At 41.0% G+C, this 23245-nt stretch overlaps 1 protein-coding gene across 4 annotated transcripts in view; it reads left to right on the forward strand.

Annotated features, from left to right (window-relative positions):
* WASHC5 (WASH complex subunit 5) overlaps positions 1–22964 on the forward strand; it is a 53387-nt gene extending 30423 nt beyond the window's left edge. For 2 of the 4 annotated variants that reach the window (XM_029222969.1, XM_029222966.1), the window contains 13 exons: positions 841–921; positions 4458–4559; positions 5299–5478; positions 6823–6947; positions 9642–9804; positions 10189–10291; positions 10380–10459; positions 12847–12950; positions 13729–13858; positions 15314–15410; positions 18730–18883; positions 19698–19785; positions 22550–22964. In XM_029222969.1, coding sequence (XP_029078802.1) covers positions 841–921; positions 4458–4559; positions 5299–5478; positions 6823–6947; positions 9642–9804; positions 10189–10291; positions 10380–10459; positions 12847–12950; positions 13729–13858; positions 15314–15410; positions 18730–18883; positions 19698–19785; positions 22550–22606 — 1464 coding nt within the window. In that variant the 3' untranslated portion in view covers positions 22607–22964. The remainder of the gene's footprint in view (positions 1–840; positions 922–4457; positions 4560–5298; positions 5479–6822; positions 6948–9641; positions 9805–10188; positions 10292–10379; positions 10460–12846; positions 12951–13728; positions 13859–15313; positions 15411–18729; positions 18884–19697; positions 19786–22549) is intronic. The other 2 variants (XM_029222967.1, XM_029222968.1) reach the window with 1 other exon arrangement.
* Positions 22965–23245: the final 281 nt, after the last annotated feature.

Raw genomic sequence — 23245 nt, forward strand, 5'->3', positions numbered from 1 at the left:
TCGCCTGCCAGAATGTTCTCAGAGGGAGTAGAGCTCAGCTGGTTACTTTTCTTTTGAATAGTCTCAGCACATCAACCTTTTTTCTCTTTGGGCTACATTGCCTAGACTTTTCCCATTCAGGTTCCTGCTTTGTACACAAAATCAGTGGCTCAAAGTAATCCATATTCCATGAACCACTTCTTGCAGCCAGACTTTTAAGGCCACTCCACAGTTAAGCAGCCTCAGAAATTGTTCTTCCCAAAACACCTCTGCTTTTCTTTTTCCCTGAACTTAAAGATGTGAAAAATAAAATCAAGTGAAATTTGAAAATGTGATAACAAGCATCAATTTCATATCCTCTGACACAGCTCCAAAAGTTACATCAGGAATTGAGATTGTCAAGCTCAGAATTTCTACATTGATTCTAACTCAAAAGTATAGCCTCAGTCAACCTTACCAATGTCTCCTGGTGTTGTTTGAAAAGAATGTGGATGGCAGTAGGAGATTACCTTCTCAGAATCCCCTTGAGCCTTTTCTTTTTGGAAGGGATCATCCATATCACTGAGTCCTGCTTTCATCTTATGCATGAAATGCTGAGGCCCAGAGAAGGGGAAATGATTGGTCAAAGGGTAAAGAACGATTTAACATCTTCTGATTCAGCCACCCAGTATGTCTAACAGTGGTCAACACCACAGAACCTCATTTCTGACCAGGACGTGTATACACAGGTGTCCTAAAGCTGCACGCTGCTTCTCTTGTCTTTGCCCATTCCAGAACTGTTAGTCAATTATTTTAGCTTCCCATAGAAGTGATGGGTCATTTATGAGAAGTACTTCATTAACCTCTTTTTCTTTGTTAAAGGTTGCCAAGCTTACTCATGCTATTTCCATTTTTACTGAAGGCATCTTAATGATGAAAACAACTTTGGTCGGCATCATCAAGGTAATGGTCTTAATGCTGGCCTTTGTGGCCCCGTAGTAAGTCTTCGTCCTTTGGATTATTGCAGAATTTATCCTGTGGGGTAGTGTTACCATCTTATGCCTCTCGCTGTTTCACATGCAGCTTTCACATCTTCACTTTACTCATTTCACATCTTCACTTTACTCATTGACAGAGGAAAAGACAGCATTATAATCCTTATTTTTCATAACACCCAGGAGTTCCTTAACTCTAACAAAAATCTGTTTTATTGAATTTTTGTAATAACAAAGAAAACAAAATAGTTCAATTCCCTTAGGCAAAGTAGCTCGCTCAGTCACTGTTTCTCCCTTCCCTGCCTGCAACCTTTCTTTCTTTTTAGTGTTTTTATACCGCACTCCAGGTGCAGAGAGCTGAGATCATTGTACCCCTCTGACCACAGGCCATTGCCATCACTGAGGCATGCAAGCTCCTCTCTTATTTTTTTTCCTTCTCTTCTCCTGGATGCCCACGCCCATTCCCATGCCCCATAGCATCCACTCTATATGTTTGATTTCTTTCCATAAATATGCAAGTATCCTTATTTTTAGCAAGTGGTGTTATTTTATGTATGCCCATGGTTTTGATTTATCTAAATCATATTCTTCTCTAAGTCTCATTCTTTTTCCAACTTTTCTCACTAGTTACTGCTTTGAAGTTAATCTATGTTGCTGTGGATCAGGTAGTTGGTTACTTCTTGCTGCTGCAGAGAATTCCACATTTTATTTAACTGTTCCCCAGGGCACAGACACCTATGCCACTCATTTTCACACCTGTGCTTCCTGTTACCATAAACAGTGTCAAGATGAGCATCTCTGAACCTGTTCCTAGCACAGACCTGTGTAAGAATTGCTCTGAAATCTGCTTGCCCAGGAGTGGATCACTGAGTCTTAGGGCACATTTGTACTTACTTTGTCTCAATAATGCCAGAGTGCCTCCTCACATGACTTGTTTCCTGTGTATCTTCCCCCATTTTTGCCAATACTTGCCATTATCCACTTTCTAATTTTTGTTCTCCAAAGGGGTCTAAGGTGGTATCTCATTGCTGTTTTAATTTGTAATCCTAAAATGCTAGTGATGTGATGTGACCCAGTCACACAGTTCATGGTGCTTTTATTTATTTTTCCATTTGTCTGATATCAGCAAAATCTTAACATTTCTGATTTTTTTAAAAATTTTCATCGATACAACATTTGTGTTAATGAAATCCAAGAAAATACAGGAAATGAACCTAAATAGAAACAGAACTTTACCATGTGGTTTCTGGAAATGTGTTAAAGAAATACCATTGTAGTCCTGGAATATTAATAGATTCTATTAAACATGCTTTAGGCCTGGTGCCAGTTTAATTCAGTTGATATTCAGAGAGTACACACACAGGTTATCACTCCTAACTCATCCTTAAATGATGATAAATCCTAGGACCAGGTTAGTCTTAAATGCAAAGTGACCAGTAGGATGTAATAAAACCTAGTAATTAGCAATAATTATCAAAGAAAGGATTGCTTAAGAAAAATGTAAGTCTTTTGCCAGAATCTTTCAGATAATAAAAGCAGAGGGAATATCATCTTGACCTCATTCAAACTTAGTAGACTGTCTCTGCCAGTTTAACAACTCAGGGCTTTTTGTGGGATCCTGTGGCTTTCACTAATCTTTAACCTTTGAATGTTGAGGATCTATTTCAAACCCTTACAAAGAGTTTAAAATCACTTCAGTTAATATGACTTAAAACAAGTGAGATATACACAGGGATATACATATAATGTTCATTGTTAGATGTAGCCAAAAAAATAGAAATAACCTAGACATTTTATGAGTAAGAGAATGGCTAAATATATCATGGTGCATTCATACTATGGATTGCTTTGCTGCCATTCAAAAGTAACTTGCCACTAGGAGATTTCCAAAACGTAAAGTGAAAAAAGCAATTGCAGAACAGTGTGTGTATGTATATGTATGTATTATGATCCCATATAGTTTTTTAAATTAAATATATTTAAGGACAAATACGTATATAAATTAACAGAGGAAGGTCTGGAGGATCCATATGAAAACTATTAACTGTTGTTAACCACAGGGGGTGTGGACAGAACTGCGAGGAAGGGGCTGTGTGAAGGGGTCTTTCCCTTCCCTGGGAGCACTCCACAGATTGGTGGAAATCTAGGAAGAATTGGGTAGAGCCATTTAAGACCATGAGATTCATAAAACATTTAACTCTTTTCCACTAAATCTGTTTTTATAAGGAATATTTCTTTGGAAACTTCATGTTACTTCTTTGATTTTGTTCTCATTGACTATGTTTATTTATAATTTACCTTTCTCTTGTAAAATAGAGCACAGATGCTGAAAGCTACAGAAACAATTATGTAGCTTGATCGGTTATTATAAGGTAAAGACCACTCATTCTCACCACCACTCAAGCCCAGAGATATAATTCAGCCACAGCTCCCACCGCAGGATCCTCCTCATGGGCCTTGACCTACTCCCAGTCTCTCTGTTTAGTTTTATTATCCAAAAATAAATTTCTAGACACTCTGGTTCAGACTTGCAATTCAAAAAATATATGTCTTTTAAGGCTGATTTACTCCTCAGATTTCTCCCTCATTCCTTTCTTTCCTTACAGTTTGTCTGTTGAAGAACCCAAGGCCTTTGACCTGTTATCTCTACACAGTCTGGCTCTTACTGATTGCATGGTCATGGTGTAGTCCAACAAGTTCCTCTGGCTTTTGTATTTTCAGCAACTTTTTCATTCCAGTTATCTTCCTTGAAATTTAAATATTATCAAACCCAGATGGAACACATCAGTTGTCTTTATAACTTTAAAAATAATAGCTCTTGACAAATTTAAAAGTAAAAGAAACAAGTCTCAGGGAATTCAAAGGAGTGTGTTAAAACTATATGATGTTTTATGGATTTGACAGGAGACTGTTTTTTAGGGAATAACAAAAGCTTTCTCATTACAGAAAGAAAGAATCAGCAAAATAAGCTATATAGTTAGATAGCAGAGTTGCTTTCCTATTTTATCTCCCTAATTACTAACAACATCCCAAGAATGCTGAAAGAAAAGAGAATTGTTAAATCTTCAGTGGTCCAACCCCAAACTTGATTTTGCTCATATGACTATAGATGCCCTCAGATAACTTCCATAGGAGACATGTGCACTGACTTCAGATGCAGGCCCTTCAATCTACCCCCTCCTCCTGGTGATGAGAAGAGGCACTTTTAACTTTTAATGAAATGATTAAAATGTGAGGCAGTTTAAAACTTTCCATACCCACCATCTTTGAAATGTCATGTTGTAAAATTATCATGAATTTTACTGAGATAAACCAAGTCTTACAGAGGTGACAGGTTTTAATAATTCTATCCAAGCTGCACAAAATCAAAAAAGAAATCCTAATTGTCAAGTAATGAGATAGGAAAGTGCTCCCTTACGGACTCTGGAAACCATCTTTCCTCCGGATTTCTTCAGGACTGAGCTTTTCCTTCCTGGAATTTATTGCTTTTTGATTTGCACTTAGGTGGACCCAAAACAACTGCTGGAGGATGGAATAAGGAAGGAGCTGGTTAAGCGTGTGGCTTTTGCTCTTCATAGGGGATTGATCTTCAACCCTCGAGCCAAGGTACCAGATCACCAAAGTGGGTCTGTCCTTTCCCTCTACTCGGCTTGCAAAATGTTCTAGAACACCATTTTTAACTGTTATGAACAAGACCTTTCCTACCTTCTAACATATATCTACTATATCATGTTCAGTACAGTCAATTGATATGTTTTTTGATCCTATATTATAATCCATTCATATTATAAGAAAATCCTTTGTAAAACCAGTCCTTTCCTTCACCTGTTGATCCCCAAGTTTAAGAATTAAACTGATGTTTATGATTCCAGGTTCCTTCTCATAGCGAAAAGAATTTGTTAAACCTAAAACAGATTGGCACTATAAAGGCTGTAATTTTTTCTTTTGCTTGATCTTTCTGGGAATAAGGTCATTTTTCTCAAGAGAAAAAGAATAGGCCCGAAATTTACATCTAGAGTACCTTTCACATCAGTAAATTCAATTTAAAATGTTTTACCTCTTAAGATTAGAGTCATCAAATGATACGAGAGAAATCACTGACATTCAGTTTTTATATATTCTTTTATATGAGGCTTTCTTTCCAAATGAATGAAATCTATTCTTTGCTGGATGTCTGGCATAAATTACCATTCCTCCTGGATGAGGTAGGAAATGAGTATTTCCAGAGCTGTCCCAAACCGTCACTGCGGTCTCTCACTTGGGGTATCCTTTAAAGTCTAATGTAGGTATTAGGGGGTGACAGTCTATGCCAATATAATAGGTTTCTGTTTCTTATTATGCACAGCCAAGTGAATTGATGCCAAAGCTGAAAGAGCTGGGAGCTACCATGGATGGGTTCCATCGTTCTTTTGAATACATTCAGGACTATGTCAACATTTACGGTCTGAAGATTTGGCAGGAAGAAGTATCTCGTATTATAAATTACAATGTGGAACAAGAGTGTAATAACTTCCTAAGAACAAAGGTATCTAGATAGATTTTAATATGCTTGACTCTATTTGTTACTTCTGACATGCCCCATACATGCCCCAAACCTCAGAAATGCCAACAACAAAGTTTATTTCAATAGTTACTAAAAATCAGTAACCACTACACAGTCACGAATACCTTCAGAAGCTGTGAGGGTCACAGAAAAGTTTATATGACACCTCACCTCTTGGAATTTACTGTCCTAAGAAGAAAGCAGACTTAATTAATTAAATGGCTACAGAATGAAGCTGTCTGGTATAGTCGTTATAACTCAAGTGATCAGGAGTTCCAAAGAGTTAGGAGGTCAGCTGGGTTTGATCAGAGTGTATACCTAAGAGCAGAATTGCTGGGTCATTTAGTAATTCTGCATTTAACTTATAAACCACCAAACTGTTTCCCACAGTACCTGCACCATTTGTTCATTCCCACCAGTAGTGTCTGAGGGTTCTAGTTTTTCCACATCCTCGCCAACACTTGTTAATTTCCTTTTTTTTTTTTTTTTTTTTAAATTATAGCCATCCCAGTGTGTGTAAATGGCATCTCATTGTGGTTTTGGTCTGCATTTCCCTCATGACTAATGATGTTGAGCATCTTTTCATGTGCTTGTTGGCCATTTATATATCTTCTTTGGAAAAATGTCTGGGTTTTTTTGTTGTTTTTTTTTGTGGTACGCGGGCCTCTCACTGCTGTGGCCTCTCCTGCTGCAGAGCACAGGCTCTGGACATGCAGGCTCAGCGGCCATGGCTCACGGGCCCAGCCGCTCCGCGGCACCTGGGATCTTCCCGGACCAGGGCACGAACCCGTGTCCCCTGCATCGGTAGGCGGACTCCCAAGCACTGCGCCACCACGGAAGCCCCATGTCTGTTTTTTTATTGGGTTACTTGAGCACCAAATTCTTAAGTGTCACAGCTGAGAAGATTGATTTTAGTTGGTAGTTAACAAGGAGCCACTCTGCAAGTTTTTAATTAGGTGACTGACATGATTCAGGTGACATTTTCAAAAGATTATGTATCTCCCAGCCTTATATTTTTGATTTTATTATTACATTGATACATGTTAACTTATAAGACAGAAAGCCAGAAATTCTTGTCTTTTTCCACTTCTCCTCAATCACTTCACTTTTTCACAGATATTTCTTTTTTTATATATATTATATGTGGCATTTCTGAGAGGCTATTAATACAATTTTTTAAATTTCTTCTTCAAAATCAAGGAGTATTTATATTCACTGTTCATGCAACATTGTCTTTGTAAAACTATATGAGAAAAGGATAAGTAGGTTACCTTATCAAAGATGTACTAAATATTTATGTTCTTGGGGTTCTTTTTTTTTTCCTAGATTCAAGACTGGCAAAGTATGTACCAGTCCACACATATTCCAATACCGAAGTTTACCCCTGTGGATGAGTCCGTAACATTTATTGGTAGACTCTGCAGAGAAATCTTGCGGATCACGGACCCAAAGTAGGTGTATCTGAATTCCACTGGGCTTTGAACGCCATGGACAGTGTCTCTCTAAACGTATATCACATCTACTTAGATCACACCCTTGTTCCTGCCACAATTGGAGCCTTTCTAATGGGTTTATTAACTTCACTTTTTCTGAGACTGCATGTTTTCCTCAGTGTGACTGAGGAGACCCCAGTCCAAAGACATATAGATGAAAACAATTATAAGGTCTGTTCGGCCACCTCTTATTTTAGTCTGCTTCTCTTGCTTTCCAGCTGACATTTTACTCACTTGGGTTTGTGGACTCTCTGGTTTAATTAAAACTTTTAAAATTCCAAATTGCTCCTCTGTGCCTGTGTACCTATGGCACACTCCTGCATTGCAGTCACTGGCTCTTGCACTTGCCAGCTCATACCCTGACCTTTTAAGATGACCTCCTTGTTTCTTAGCCCCACCCAGGCACTTCTGCATAAGGACCAGAATTTTTTTTTTAATATTTATTTATTTGGTTGCACCAGGTCTTAGTTGCGGCAGGCAGGCCCCTTAGTTGCAGCATGTGGGCTCCTTAGTTGCGGCATGCGGGCTCCTTAGTTGTGGCTCACCAGCTCCTTAGTTTCGGCATGTGAACTCTTAGTTGCGGTGCATGTAGGATCTAGTTCCCTGACGAGGGATCGACCCTGGGACCCTCTGCATTGGGATCGCAGAGTCTTATCCACTGTGCCACCAGGGAAGTCCCAGGACCAGCATTTCTTGAGCACTCACCTTGTGCACTCTTCCTAGCCCCTGGCACACATCCCTTCACTTACTCATCACAGCAGTCTTAAGGGATAGGCATTGTTATTCGTCCCACGTTAAATCAAAGTAACTGAGGCACAGAAAAGCTCAATCACTTGCCCAGAAGTTAATAAACAGTGGACCCAGAATACACATCAGGTGCTCTGATTCTGGAGCCCAACTGTTAAAGCATGTGTCATTCAAGGGCAGACTTGCAGCCATGACTCACAGTTTATATACAGTCACATGGGTGAAAATCTCATAATCAAAACAGCCCTGAGAATATTTCAGGTGGGCACCACAATGGAGGCTTGACGCTGCCTGTCTCAGAAGTCCAGCTGAGCTAGTTTTCCTCATTTTTTTTCAGTTGAGCCTCTGATGAAGCAGTTGGTACTAAGCCCAACCAAGGGGAAAGCAGGCTCCTGCCTGCTGTCTTATGTTCACCCCTGGGTCGTGCTTGTTCGGTCATTCCGCCTGGTGTGGCTACCCATGGAGAGATGATTTCTCTTCTTTTTCAGTTCAGCTGTGCGTGCATAGTTGGCTTTGTGTAAGTTGAATGTCCGTATCACATGTCTTCTTTATACTACCTTCAAATTCAGGCTGATTTTGTCCTTCGAAACTTATGAAGCTTCACAAACCAGATGTCACCTTCAGCAGAAATGAGTTCTGTCTATGCCCCATGGGCCAGAAAGCGTAAATGATCCAAAACACTTTGTGACTCCTCTTGGGCACCCATGGGTTGATCACCGAAGCCCTCCTAGAAAACTGTCCGCCTGACTCACCTAGTGCCGTGTTAATACTGGCAGAAAGGATTAAGCATGATTGGGATTTCCATGTCGTATATGATTTCATCATCAGAATTGGGAGCCTCTCAACTGACGCATTCAAAGTGCCAGCACTGAGCGCTGGAAGCAGGACACTGAGGCCTGAAAGTAGACTGTAGCTCTGGAAGTCATCTTGTTCTTCCATTTACTTCCAAATTTAAAATTCCCTAGCTCCTGAGCCTCTTTTAATTCCCTCCCAAGCCTCATTTCAGTAAAGATATGTATTGGCTCTTAGGATTGAGGGCATATTATTTTGTGGAGGCTGTTGAAGGTAGAGGCTGGGACTCCACCCCAGACCTACCCAATCCAACTCTCCAGAAATGGGATCTGGGCGTCTGTTTTTTAACATGCTCTACCAGTGATTTAAGGTCCGTACGCCAACATTTGAGAACCATTAAAATGGTGGTTATGGGTATGGTGTTGGAAGCCTCGGTTATTTCATCTATAAAATGAAGGTCAAGCAGCTCGTACATCACAGCTACTCTGAGGGTGAAGAGTGAGCACACGGAAAGGTCTTGGCCCAGTGCCTGACACATAGGAAGCACTCGGTAAATGTTGTTGGTTGTTATCATTGCCATCGTCACACTCCTGAGTCTAAAAGGGAACCGCTGGTCAATGACCAGAACTGGGAGGAAAGAGGAAATGGCTTTGTCATCATAGTCTCAGATGTGAGGACACAAGGATTCGAAGTTCCTTTCTTACCAAATTGGAAATGACACAAGACTGTGTTTTGTCCCTAGTCTCTGGATATTTAAAGAAAGACCCTCCAGAGAGACAACAGGGCTCTAAAGCCTTCCAGCCTGATGGCTGAATCTAGCCTTGTCCTCAAGACAGGACTCCAAACAGCAGCCCAACCCAGTGGAAATGAAGCAGTCAAACTGGTCACATAGCAAGGGCAGGAAGAGGTGATTTAACTGAATTTTGCCTTCCTGGCCCAGTGAACGTTCACCGTGTGATGTCTTGGGTGCCTAGATGCAGAGGTTATTAAAGCGCAAATCATGAAACCATTGTTCTTCCTATCCAATGCCCCTAATCCTGTTGCATCCCACATCCCTTCAGGATGAATTCTGAGCTGCTTTTGGGTTTTGAGTTTGTTTTGTTTTTGTTTTAGAATGACATGCCACATTGACCAGCTGAACACTTGGTATGATATGAAAACCCATCAAGAGGTGACTAGCAGCCGCCTCTTCTCAGAAATCCAGAACACCTTGGGGACTTTCGGTCTGAACGGGCTAGACAGGCTTCTGTGCTTTATGATTGTCAAAGAGTTACAGGTGAGCTTTTTGGCATTCGTGCGCGTTTTCTTCTACCCTGGCGGAGAAGAGAGTAGTTCGTTTAACCTTTCTTTCGTGGTTTCCTAGACTGATATCAGGCATGTGTATATGACTCCTGTTAAATAGGTAAGAACTGAGAATAACCTGGAGTTTCTTTGGCCAGCATAGTATTTTGATGGGTAGACTGTTCTTGGGAGTTTCATCTTGGAAACCAGCAACTCCTCCTAACGGGTGTTTCTGATGGGAACTGGAGGTTGCTGCTTCCCCGTCGTCCTATTTGTAGCGCGGTGTGAATGCAGCTAGTTTGTGTGCTGCATAGCATTTTAGTTAACTGGAGTATTTATTCATTATGTTTTGCTCTTCGATCATGCCTTCTTGTTTTAGAATTTCCTCAGCATGTTTCAGAAAATTATCTTGCGAGACAGAACTGTGCAGGATACTTTAAAAACCCTCATGAATGCCATCAGCCCCCTAAAAAGCATTGTAGGTAAGTGTTCTAAAACGAGGCTGAGGTAGAGAGAACACTGTAGCCTTTCCAACGTTACTAAATAGAAAATCATATTTTAACCTTTCAGCAAATTCGAATAAAATTTATTTTTCTGCCATTGCCAAAACACAGAAGATATGGACCGCTTATCTGGAAGCTATCATGAAGGTATGTTGTGTGTGGGAGAGAGGGTTCGAGAAGCAAGGCTATGGTTTTTTAATTATTATTTTCTTGTAACTTGGTTGCCCAAAGAAAGCCACCCTTCTTTCTTTGGCCATCAAAACAAAAACACAACATTTTAGTTTGTCATTATTTCTAAGTTCTTTTGATCTTTGGCTGTTCTTGACTGTGCTTTTCATTAGCCTATTTATTGTTTTTCTTTCACTGAAGAAAACTTTCATTTTTGAAATGACTTTTGGCAAGAGGTGCTTTCACAGAAGGAAATAGAAGTTTTCCTCCCTCAGCTATACTCCATCCTTATGTAACAAGTTCATTAATGAGCTGCTGTCAGTTTGCCACCCTAATCTGGACTGGCCTGAGTCTCACCTCTGTAGGAAGCCAAGAGAGATTACAGAGATGCTTAGAAGAGGCTTTGGAGGTTTCCCGGTGACTATTATGGACCACTGTTAGTTGTATCAATAATTGCTGGTAATTCAATAGTAGCCAAGTCTTGGTCTAAACCACTGATCTTTACATTAAAACCCCCAAGGACCAATTTGTCTTTTTGTCTTGAATTAGGGAACCTGCAGTCACTAAATGGGCATAATAATCTGGAACAGCATGGAAATACTTGTGCTGTTCAACAGTGACAGCAGCCACTATCCACATGGAGCTGTTGGGTGCTTAGAACGTGGCTTGTCGGGAGTGAGGACCTGAATTTCAAATTTTATTTTATTTTAATCGTTTAAATTTAAACAACCACAGGCAGCCAGTGGCTGCTCTCTTGGTCAGTGCAGCTCTAGAGAAATCACAGAGAGAAAGAGTGACAGTCCAAAGCTCTCTAATAGGCGAAGAAATAGGTAGAATGAGCTTATCACCTCCCAGGCTCCTTAACCTCTCCAGGATCTTATTTAAATAAGAACAAGTTACATAAAACTGCCTTTATTTCTGTTTCCATTTCCAGATTGGTATTTTCTAGGGAATCCTTGACATAGAGTATCTAGAATTAAGCAAGGAATTATATGGGCAGAGACAAGGTTGGAGGGACATTTTTGAGTGGCCTGGAAGAACCCACTGTTTTCTTGGCCTTGCCCTATTCTAATTTTTAAATAATAATAGTTTTCTATTAATAAAAGGTTTCTTACTTACAAATAGTATTTTTTTGGGTTGACTTTTATTTTCTTGACATAAGTAGAGTAGCCTCGTAAGAATAGTGGGCGAAGGTAGTACATTTGAGGTCATTTGACACTTTTAACTGTTATAAGCTCCATTGATCTAAATGATACCTTTCCTTCACTCTTAGAGAAGACCACTCTTTTTTTTCCTTTCTCTGCTCCCAACAACTCAGAGGAAATGTGTTCATTTCTTCTTTATTGTTGCCATCATTACTAAACAACCTCCCTTCGTATTCCTCCTCTCCCCTTTGCTAATCTTTTAGGGATAGCTTTTCTAGAAAAGAGAAGGAATTTACTGCATAAAAAGTTAGGGTATACTGTTGACTTTATGATACCAACAAATTGAACTTGTCAGAGCCAGCTGAACTCTTACCTCAAACTGACCCAAAGATAGTTCCCTAACACCTGACAGTCGCCATGGATACCTCCAAATATCCTTTATGCTCATCACTACTTGGAAATTACAATGGTTGATCCACCATGTTAGCATAACTCCAGGTCACAAGTCCATTCTTTTAATAGCTTGCGAATTACATTTTGTTACAATTGGCTTCCATTGTTATCCTGTATGTTTTATTTCGTGCATTCAAAAGAATTATTCTGAGACAATGTCCATAGTCTTCGCTAGATTCCTTAAGAGGTCCAAGGTGCCAACAAAAGGTTAAGAACCTCCGGATTCGGGGTTATCATTGTTAGAAGGGCCTTCTTGGAAGATTGTATGTAGACTATTTTATTACCTAGATTATTTCTCGATCTGTAATCCTGAGTGATGTAGACAGGCTTATATTGACCGAATATTAGAGTGAAATGACATCCTTAGGACTTGAGAAATTTCAGTTTAGGACAAATAAAGGAAGTAGGGCTTCTCATTAGTGGGTACTGAACATGGAGAATTTATTCCAAAAGATCAAAAATAGAGCTTCAAAACACACACCTTTAATCCATGGACAGTTGAGCATTAATGGATCACTTTGTAAACTGTTAGACGTCAGGGCTATTTTGAAGTTGGTGTACAGGAATCTCTCCAGACATTTCTTGAAGGGTCCTCTGCTCCGTTAGGGATGATGCTGGCCTTAGCCGTAAAGGCAGTCCAGGAAATCCTTGAATGTTTCTTCAGAATGTTGTGATCCTTCCAATAAAAGCTTGTCATCTTTTTGTTTGTCTCCTCGCTGTTTGAAATGCTGGTGTATTTTACCTGTTCTCTCTCTTGCTTGTTCACAGGTTGGGCAGATGCAGATTCTGAGACAACAGATTGCCAATGAATTAAATTATTCTTGTCGGTTTGACTCCAAACATCTTGCAGCTGCTTTGGAGAATCTCAATAAGTAAGTGCCGGCATTTGAAACAGCCAGCTGTGGGCCTGGATTGTTCATCACCAATTAGCATTCCAGTTTCTTGTTCAATACCTGCTCTTTTAAGTTCTTCTTGAGTGAGAAGGCTCTCTGAATTTACAGGCTTTCTTCCCATAGGTAATCAAATCTGTCTTGGTCTGTCTCTCATTTTTTTTTCTTTTTTTTTGATAGATTCATTTATTCAGCCAACATATATTGATCACTTAATACACACCAGACACCATGCTAGGTACTTGCACAGACTGAGAAGGCAATTATTACCAAAATCCACATCTGGCTTTCCAGAGGACTGAGTCACTAATTCTCCTGAGGGCGGGTGGAAGCGCACTGATGCCCAGGTGTGGCTGTGAGAACGCATCCTGGTGCACAGCCACACCCTTTACCTCTCCTTCAGCTTACTCTCATTTCGAGCCTCCTGCTTAAAGATAAATAATCTGTGCTTCTTGGTCACAAAGTCGGTGCTTTCGACAAAGTAGGTAGTGAAAAAACAGTTCAGTCAATTCATAAAACTTTGAATGGTGAAAGCATTTGATTTGGGTGAACTCCAAAAGATAATGTAATTCTAGGTCAAATTTTCCATTTGTAATCAATCACAGGTATGGAAATTGAGAATTAGAAGGATCAAGCCCTTGTTTTACAGGTGAGGACACTGGATCCCTGGAAGATCATAGCTTGTATTAACTGTTTCTAGATTCATTTTATCTCTAATGTTTGTCACTGTTGGTTGGGTTTGGTTGTTTTCTTCATCTAGGGCTCTCCTAGCGGATATTGAAGCCCACTACCAGGACCCTTCACTTCCTTACCCCAAAGAAGATAACACACTCTTATATGAAATCACAGCCTACCTGGAGGCAGCTGGCATCCACAACCCACTGAACAAGGTTAACGATTAAAATATATGATGGTGTGGTGGGGGATAGGGTGGTACCTAAGGCGATCTGGCCCAGATCGCTGTGCACAGGTACTGGGGGGACCTGGTTCCCATCCTGGAGCCTCCCTTCTCTTGAGTTCCCGCCCTTTCTGGGCTCCCGTTTCCCACGTGTAATATGAGGATGATCACACCGTCCCTGCCTGACTCGGGGCTGTGGGAATCAAGTGATACAGTGTTTGTCAGAACTCGTTGAAAAGTGAAAAGCGCTATATCTATAGGAGATGCGTTTTAGGTTTCTCTGCGGGTTGGCATTTGAACTGCGGCTAAATGGTGGCATTGATCCTTCTTGCCCAAAGATACTTCCCTCTGTGGCTGACAGTAATCACAATCATAGTCTGGGGCCACAAGTCCTTTTCTGCAATTCTGATCTCCATAAACCTCTGAGAACTGAAAGTTTTTTCCACAAGTTGGTGCCAGATCTCACTTGGTGCCAAAACCTGTCCCAAACTGACTTGCAGCTGTTTATACTCCTGTGAATTTTCATGTTTTGATGCCAAAATACTGATAACTTTCATTACAGGTTGTTACCCTAGACTCTATATTACCTTTCTAAAATCTTTATTGTAATATGAAATTCTGAAATCTATACAATCCCCTGGGTTTGGGGTAAAAAATTATGAACCTAAATAGCACCTAACGTTTTGTAATTATGTGCCAAGCACTGTGTTAACCCCACGATGGGTGCTCTCACTTGATCTCAAAGCAGTCCCTTAAATGTGCCCTTGTTGGGGGAGGATCCTGAGGCTCAGAGGTTGATAACTTCCCAGGGCTCCACACTAGCCGGCGATGGAGCCTGGCAGTCTGACCAGAGCTGGCGCTCCTGGCCAGGATGCCACCCCACCTCCCAGGGAACCAGTCCGACGGGGAGGAGGGAGACGGCCGGGTGTGTTCTGACTGTACTTTTCTGCCCCGTGAACTGGGGTGATGCTACATCCAGAGACTGCTCTGTGGCATTGCCTGCGGGAAAGCCACTGGACAAAGAGACATCTGCTTGCTTTCTGCTTACACGCTGCCACGCACTGCTCTGCGGCTCTTTCCTTCTTTCTTTCTCCCTTTTTCTCTTTCCCTCCCTCTGCCCTCCTTCCAGCTTTGCCTTGACTTTCTTGCTCATCGCCTTTTTCTCCCCTCCTTTTGTTGCTGACATTAACAGGATTCAGGGGGGAGGTAACTGCTAATCTAAGCAAAATTGTTCCCATCCCAACAGGGCTAATTGTCAAGTGGGTATCTGTTTGGTGGGGGAATGGTCAGTGGTGTTAAATAAAACTCTGAAGGCAGCAAGTTAATGGAACCATCCTAGTTTTCAGCAGTCAGAAGAGCAAACAAATAAAATGGCAGCTTCCATTTGAAAGTGTGTGCTGTGGTATTGTGTGATGTGAAGAACCCATCTCTTCCCTTCTCTTTCCAGATATACATAACAACAAAGCGCTTACCCTACTTCCCGGTTGTCAACTTTCTATTTTTGATCGCCCAGTTGCCAAAACTTCAGTACAGCAAAAACCTAGGTACTGTATGACATTTATTCTTTGCAATAAGGAACAATAACGGTAGATTAACATCTAACCAAACAGCTCTTGGTATAGAATGCTATGTCACACATGAGGTCTTTCATAGTTAATTGCGTGTTTATAAAATCCATGTCTTTGGGCCTCTGAAATATGATGCAGACGGTGGATTTAATATCAACCAAGTATAATCCACCTTTAATTTACAGTGGCTGATTATCCAACTTGTAAAATGTGTGGGACCTTTGCTTCTCTCTCTTCTTTAAGGAGCTGATTATGGTGGGAAAGAAACTTCTTTTTGGTTAATGTTCTTTCAACAAGTGTCATGTGCCTACTGTGTATCTGGAACTTTGGTATGAAGAGTAAAAATATAGTTACATACAGGAGACTAATCGAGGGATATCCAGTACTTTATTTTTGAAAATACTTGATACAAACAATAGATACCAAAGGCTATCAGTATATTTGTCCTGTCCAAGGATATAACCCAATGTTTTTTTGTCATTGACTTTATCTTGAACATTTTTATAAGATTCCCGGGTATTTCCTATGTCTCCAAACTTTATATCTAAGTAGAGATTTTTAGAGTCTGCTGTAGAGTTTAATTTACTCTAAAAGTATTGTAAGAGCTTTTCCATGAATGTAACCATATACTTTTTTTAACCAGCAATTCCAAAATATATTTCTTCCTTCAAGTATTTCCCTTCCTATTCCAAAAGGTTTTTTTTTAGGATAAAGATGTGGATTCTCTGTAAGGTTTTTATTCCCTCGTTCAAAAAGATTCCTTGATTCCAGACACAGCCCCAATAACAATACCTGTTACAGCCACAGAATGCAGGGCATGGTGGCGCCCAGTAAGTCCTTGCCATAAGAGGGAGGGAACACATGTGTGTTTGGATTCTGGCTTCATGACTTATCACCTGTGTGACTTTGGCCAAGTTACTTAACCTCTCAGGCCAAGCAGATTTCAAAAATACCTATGACAGTACCTCTCACAGAGCAAATGCTTATCTGATGCTGGATCCTTTTCTGTATGTTGGTCAAAATCAATGTAAAGAACCATCCCAAGATGGACTTAAAAGTTCATCTCAAGATTCAGAGATTCATGACCTCCCTCTCTTGTCCCTGTATTATTACAAAATAAGAATATATGCTTCTTTATAATGGTGAATTGTCAGTGCATGAAGATACCTTGTTTTCATTAAGACAGTTTGTTCAGTGGTCTCGTTCTTAGGTAATATTTCTTTCATTGCATGTATGGTTAAGGTCAGGCTCCTTGATTATACAACTCCTTATGGGAAATATGTCACTATTCCAGTGGAATAGTGATAGTGGAAGATCAGAATTCCCAGATCTTTAAACAAAACAGAACAAAACTGTTAAGTGTCTTAGAAATGTATGTATACCTGACTACAGTTCTTTTTTTTTTTTTTTTTTAATATTTATTTATTTATTTATTTTGGCCGTCTGGGTCTTAGTTGCAGCACGTGGGATCTTCATTGCAGTATGTGGGAACTTTTTAGTTGCGGCATGCAGACTTTTCAGTTGTGGCATGCTGACTTCTTAGTTGCGGCATGCTGACTTCTTAGTTGCGGATCTAGTTCCCTGACCAGGGATCAAACCTGTGCCCCCTGCATTGTGCCCACTCCACCACCAGAGAAATCCCCTGGCTACAGTACTTTTCATGAATTAGGCTGATGTGTTAAGTCGGGGATCAAATTAAAGAAAAGCAGGACTGAGGAAGGAACATCAGCATGTTTGTGGACCCTAAAAACATTTATTTAACCTTGTAAGCATTATTCTCAAGACTGATCTGAGAAATGCACGCCTGCCTTGGTCTTTTAAGGAAGAATCTCTGTGGTGCTCATTCAGAGGAAGTTTTTGTTGTAAACATCACTTTTGTTCTCCACCTGGAAAGGATTACTTCTCCATGTTCTGAGTATGGCTAGAGTCTTTTGCAGTGGGCATTGAGTAATTTGGAATTGCCAAGGCCTGGGTTAGGTAACTTGTTTTGGCATCTTAAGTAAGTTTTTCCAGTCTTCACAAAAACCCAAATATGGGATCTGCGGGTCTGTCTGACCAGTTTAACTTTCTAATCAACTGCCAATCCTTTTCGCAAAGTGGTTGTACCATTTTACAACCCATCAGCATTTGGCCATCTCAGTCTTTTTAATTTGAACCATTCTAATGAGTGTGTATGGTATCTCATTATAGTTTTAACTTGCCTTTCCCTGATGATTAATGATGTTGAGCACTTTTTCAAGTGCTTTTTGGCCGTTCTTTATATCTTTTTTGTTTGTTTGTTTCTTTATATTTTTCTTTGTTAAGTGTCTGTTCAAGTCTTTTGCCTATTTTTAAATTGGGTTGATTGCCTTTTTTTTAAAATTAATTTATTTTTATTTTTGGCTGTGTTGGGTCTTTGTTGCTGCGCACGGGCTTTCTCTAGTTGTGGCGAGAAGGGGCTCCTCTTGGTTGCGGTGCACGGGCTTCTCATTGCAGTGGCTTCTCTTGTTGCAGAGCATGGGCTCTAGGTGTGCGGACTTCAGTAGTTGTGGCATGCGGGCTCACTAGTTGTGGCTCACGGGTGCTAGAGCACAGGCTTAGTAGTTGTGGTGCACGGGCTTAGCTGCTCCGCAGCATGTGGGATCTTCCCGGACCAGGGCTCGAACCCACGTCCTTTTGTTTTGTTTTCAACATTGTGGTCTGTCTCCCGTTCCCCATACAGCCATTCAGGCAGAAGGTCAAGGTCTCCAGATTTGGGCAGAAATCCTTAGTGAAAAGGCCAGCTTTGGCACTCACTCACTCACTTGACATATTTCCTTCTTCGACTGTCCTGATTTCTGCACGTTCTTTTCTTGTGTAACATTTAACCTTGTGTTTAAAGATACTTTTAAAATTTTATCCAGCATTTTGAATGTTTTCATTTAAGAGAGTAGTTCAAGGTATTTAGTATGCCATGCTGCCATTAACAGAAGCCGATTCTAGGCAATTTTTATTTCCTCATTTACGTTTATCTATATCTTTAAATTTTTCTACAGTTGCATCCATTAATTATATAATCCAAAAGAAACAGTGATGGTAATTATAAAAATTATTACCCATTTTAGGATGTTGAATCCTTCAGACCACTAGAAACCTCCACCAAATCCTGGGCCTAATTCAAAATGTAATCCTGGATTATCATTCCCTCACATAATCACCTGCCAGTGATGATGTGGGCCCCAGACACTTTGACATTCACGAACATTCATACTAAATGAATGTTGCCTAAGGCAAGCAGTTCGCTTGGTGGTAATTTGTAATTTGTTGGTCCTTGCAGGCATGGTCTGCCGAAAACCTGCCGACCCTGTGGATTGGCCGCCACTCGTGCTGGGACTGCTCACCCTGCTGAAGCAGTTTCATTCCCGGTACACAGAACAGTTCCTGGCATTGATCGGCCAGTTTATCCGCTCCACAGTGGAGCAGTGTACAAGGTACAGAAGGCCAACCAGGAAAAAATGGAATTGATGTTACAGAATGGGCTGGGAACCTCGCATGGCAAATTCCTCTTATCATCCCCCTAGTAGAGACAGGAACTGACTGCTCACCTTGCTCTGTAAAGCAGGTCGGGGCACATCTCCTTGTTTGGGGCAATTAAAGGTGTGCCTGTCCTTAGTCACTCTGCCGAGGAGCCCTGGGAGCACGCATTGTGAATGAGTCATAACCACCATCAGCAAGCTCCGTGGAGAGAAAGTACAGGCCTGCCCCTCTGCCATCCTGGACACTGTGCTCAGACCTCAGTGAGCCCGTGTCCTCCCACTGGGCCACTGCCCAGGGATGGCTCCACCCTCCAGTGGAGTGTCAGGGAGCACCTCGTGGGCAGCATAGCTCGAGTTCCTGGTGTGTAATGGAACAAATTGCACGGAAGTTCCTACATGATATAAAGCTTGTAAACCTTTAGTTCTCCCCTCCCCCACCCCAAAGGTGGCTTTTCTGGGATAGAAACAAGTTATTTGCATGAGATGCTGGGTCCTGAGTCTCCTTCTCCGCTACCCTTAAGGGTCAGCAGGCACCATGTGGTGAAGGCCCGTGTTGGCCGTTCAGAGAAGTTTGATTCCATCCTCCGGGCTGTGTTCTGAAGATAGGCCAGCAAGATCTGGCTTGCTGTGACTCAGGAGGAGGTGCTGTAGATTTGTCTCTACTTTGGCTTCATTTAGTCATCTGTCGTTTTTTTAGCCTTTCAGTATTTTGACTGAGGGTCCACTGTGTACAAAGCAGTTAACTGATCCAGACTGTCTTCTGTTGCAGCCAGAAGATACCAGAAATGCCTGCAGATGTTGTGGGTGCCCTTCTGTTTCTGGAGGATTATGTTCGGTACACAAAGCTACCCAGGAGGGTAAGCAGTAGATAAAGAACAATATTAATGCCCTTTCTGTAGAAAGATGGTATGAAGCATGGCCTTGGACCCATGAGGAGTGAAGTCCAGAGGCTCATTCCCAGTGGACACGTCTGAGCCCCTTGCCCTGCTCTACTCCCGGCTCGGCTCTAAGATGTTCCCCCCTCCTCCACGTGTTCAGTGCTTTGCGAGAAGACAGGGTTGAACACAGCTTCCTCCCTCTTCTTGCCCTCTACCACACCCTCCTCCAGTCTGCAGCTCAGCCTGTTGAGGAGGAGCTAAGATGAGCTCCAGGGGAGAATTCCTTAAGGGGTCGGGGTAGAGAACGATTGTGTGCTTCGTTTTTCATCTCTACAGTAACCTGGTTCCCACAGCAAGTTTGGCTAAGTTCACACTATGGTTGAAGTGCTATACAACCACCGTTTCCAAAAATGACAGATTATTTCCACCTCCTAAGATACTCTTCTCTTTTCTCAGTAGTAATTCCACTTCGGTAAGTTTTAGCTGAGAGTGGAGAGCTTGACCCTGAAATATAAAAAAACCTTCAAGAGATGCTGAAAAGCCATTCTGATTTTGAAAAATTAGTAGGTTAGGAATCAAAGTTACTTTTTTATAACAAAAACCAAAGATGATGCTTTTAAAATTAACTAGCAAGGTCAGACTTAATTCTAAGTGCTACTGGCATTCTCATCAAGGTCAGGACGATAAGAGTTACATGGTGATGCTGACGCTCACCGCTGCTTTTGTTGTACGGGCTCCAGACAGTAGAATAGGAAATGAAAGATTTAAAATGCATAATGAAAAGACAAATTTGTTTTATTGAGAATGAATTTGTCTTCCTTGAATACCCGATAGAAACTTGTGGAAAACTATTAAAACAGTAAGAATTCAGAAAGTAAGCTGATTACATAATATACAAAGTGAACACACTAATAACCAACTCAAAACTATAATGTGGAAAAGATCCTATTGACAGAATTAACAAGGAAATAACATAGCCAAGAATAATAAACTCTGTAAGAAATATGAAAGAATATTTAGGAAAAAACTATAAAATTTTGAAGTCCACGTTTCTGAATGAGGAAACTCAAGTATTAGTTCTTTCTAGTTTATAATCTTATTGCAGTTATAATTAAAATCCCAGATAATGTTTATAACTTGGAGGGGGGTTAGAATTTTTAAAAATTTCATACAACTGGGCTTCCCTGGTGGCGCAGTGGTTGAGAGTCCGCCTGCCGATGCAGGGGACACGGGTTTGTGCCCCGGTCCGGGAAGATCCCACATGCCGCGGAGCGGCTGGGCCCGTGAGCCATGGCTGCTGGGCCTGCGCGTCCGGAGCCTGTGCTCCGCAACAGGAGAGGCCACAACAGTGAGAGGCCCGCGTACCGCAAAAAAAAAAAAAAAATTCATAGAACTTAGGCTAAAGCGGAACATCCTATATATAACACCAAAGGAGGAAGCCACAAAGGATTTAGAGATTTCACCTCTTATAAGTGCTGAATGTAATGAAACAATTCTCTGTCAGATGTCTCAAAATTTTTTTTTAAAAATTGGGGAAACTATTAAAAGCACTTTTTTTTTTTCTAACTTATAGTGTGGTCTTCTAGATCAATAAGAAAAAGATAACCAATCCAACCGAAAAAAAAAAAAAATGGGAGTTTTCAGGAAACAGGCAGTTTTCAGGAAAAGAAATACAAGTGGCCAAGAAACATTTGTGAAGATGTTCAACCTTACATTAAAGGGACATGAATCAAAATAACAGTAAAATGGGTAAAAAGTAAAATGTTGGGCGCCCAGCGCTTGGGAAAGTTTCAAAGAAATGGGACTTCTCAGTACTATCAATGGGAATGTAAATTTGCTTATCTCTGGAGAGGGCAATTTGACTTTATCTATTTAAAAAACCTTTTGTAATATCTTAACTGATCCCAGCAATTCCACTGCTAGAAATTTACCTGCTGGGTATATATGCAAAAATTCACCAAGATGTACATGTAAGGATATTCAGAACATAAAATTTAGCAGAAGTAAAGGACAGAAAATTATGTGATTCTAGTTTTGAGTGTGTGTGTGAGTGTGTGTAAACTGGAAGAATTTGATACAAAATAATTAGCAGTTTTAGTTTTCTCTTAAGGAATTGAGATTAGAGATTATTCCTTTTTTATACTTCTCTACATTTGCTAAATTTTCTCTAATTAGCAGGTGATAACTTTATAGTCAGAAAAGAATTAAATACTGCTCTTAAAGACTACCAATTTCCAGTGCTTGGAGATCACCTAGTTCTACATTCCACCCCATTTACCCAGTCCCACCCCTCTGAGGGCTTCCCCAGCACAGTTAAGGAATGCCTGCCTTTGAGGGTCTTCCTCCTCTGGCCTCAGTCACTTGCCAGATGTCCCGTTCTGGCAAGTGACTGAGGTTGGCCATCAGTTAATTATGAGGTGACCTGAGACTACTCCTTAGTAATTCCCAGAGGCATGTGCATCCTTGCATATCCAAGTGCCTTTAAGAGCCAAGGAGCTCACGTCTGGGGCGGGGGTGGGGGGACAGGGAGCTGTATAGCATCCCTTCAGATGTCAGCAGTGCCAAGAAGTTAGACACCAGCGGTAGGACACCAGAAGCAGAAGGTGGCGGTTTCAGTTAGTGGCCCAGTATTTCCCTGTGATTCACCTTGCTCCAAAGGATGTCTTCGTGTCTTTAATTTTCATATGGAAAAATTTGAATTGCTTCTTATAACACTATGAAAATTAACTCTTATTTTTTTTAGGTTGCTGAAGCACACGTGCCTAATTTCATTTTTGATGAGTTCAGAACAGTCCTGTGACGTTTTTTGACTTCTGCGTCTTCAGTGGAAGGATTATCCTTAAATCTTCCCACCGTCACTAAAATGAACTTGGAAATGAAAAGAAACCCAACTGCTCAAAGAACTGCATTTATTTCCCTTTATTGTGGGAAACGTCAGACGTTCTGAGTAAGATGTATTTCACGGAACTAATTAATTAATATTGTTTAAATCATGGTATTATATACAGTTTATATCATGTAGAAGCAGAACACATTTTGTACTGCCTCTTATAAATGCTGAGTGTAATTGTTGTGTATAAATCCATTTAGTTTTATGTTCTAAAGAACTATTCGTGCAACTCCAGATTTTCAGTAAAATGGTACTGCCAGTACCCAAAGTCATCCTTCTGCCTGTGATTCAAAAACCACATATTCACCCTGCAAAAAACCTTGTCTGGAAGGTAAGAGAGGAGCCTGGTAGGTCCAGTGTTGTGTCCATGGTCACATCCACGACAGGCTGGCAGGCACATGGTGACCAGAGAGACTAGTAGCAGATGCAGAGACCATGCAATCCGTGGACCACGTACCATGGAAGTTTGTTCATGTCTGAGGCTCAATGTCCTCTTCCAATCCAGATACCTTGGGGGTTCCCTGCAGCCCTTCTGTAGGACTCCCCAAC

The sequence above is a fragment of the Monodon monoceros genome, unplaced genomic scaffold (assembly GCF_005190385.1).
Source record: "Monodon monoceros isolate NGI ecotype Baffin Bay Population unplaced genomic scaffold, NGI_Narwhal_1 Super_Scaffold_14, whole genome shotgun sequence".
NCBI classification, from domain to species: domain Eukaryota; kingdom Metazoa; phylum Chordata; class Mammalia; order Artiodactyla; family Monodontidae; genus Monodon; species Monodon monoceros.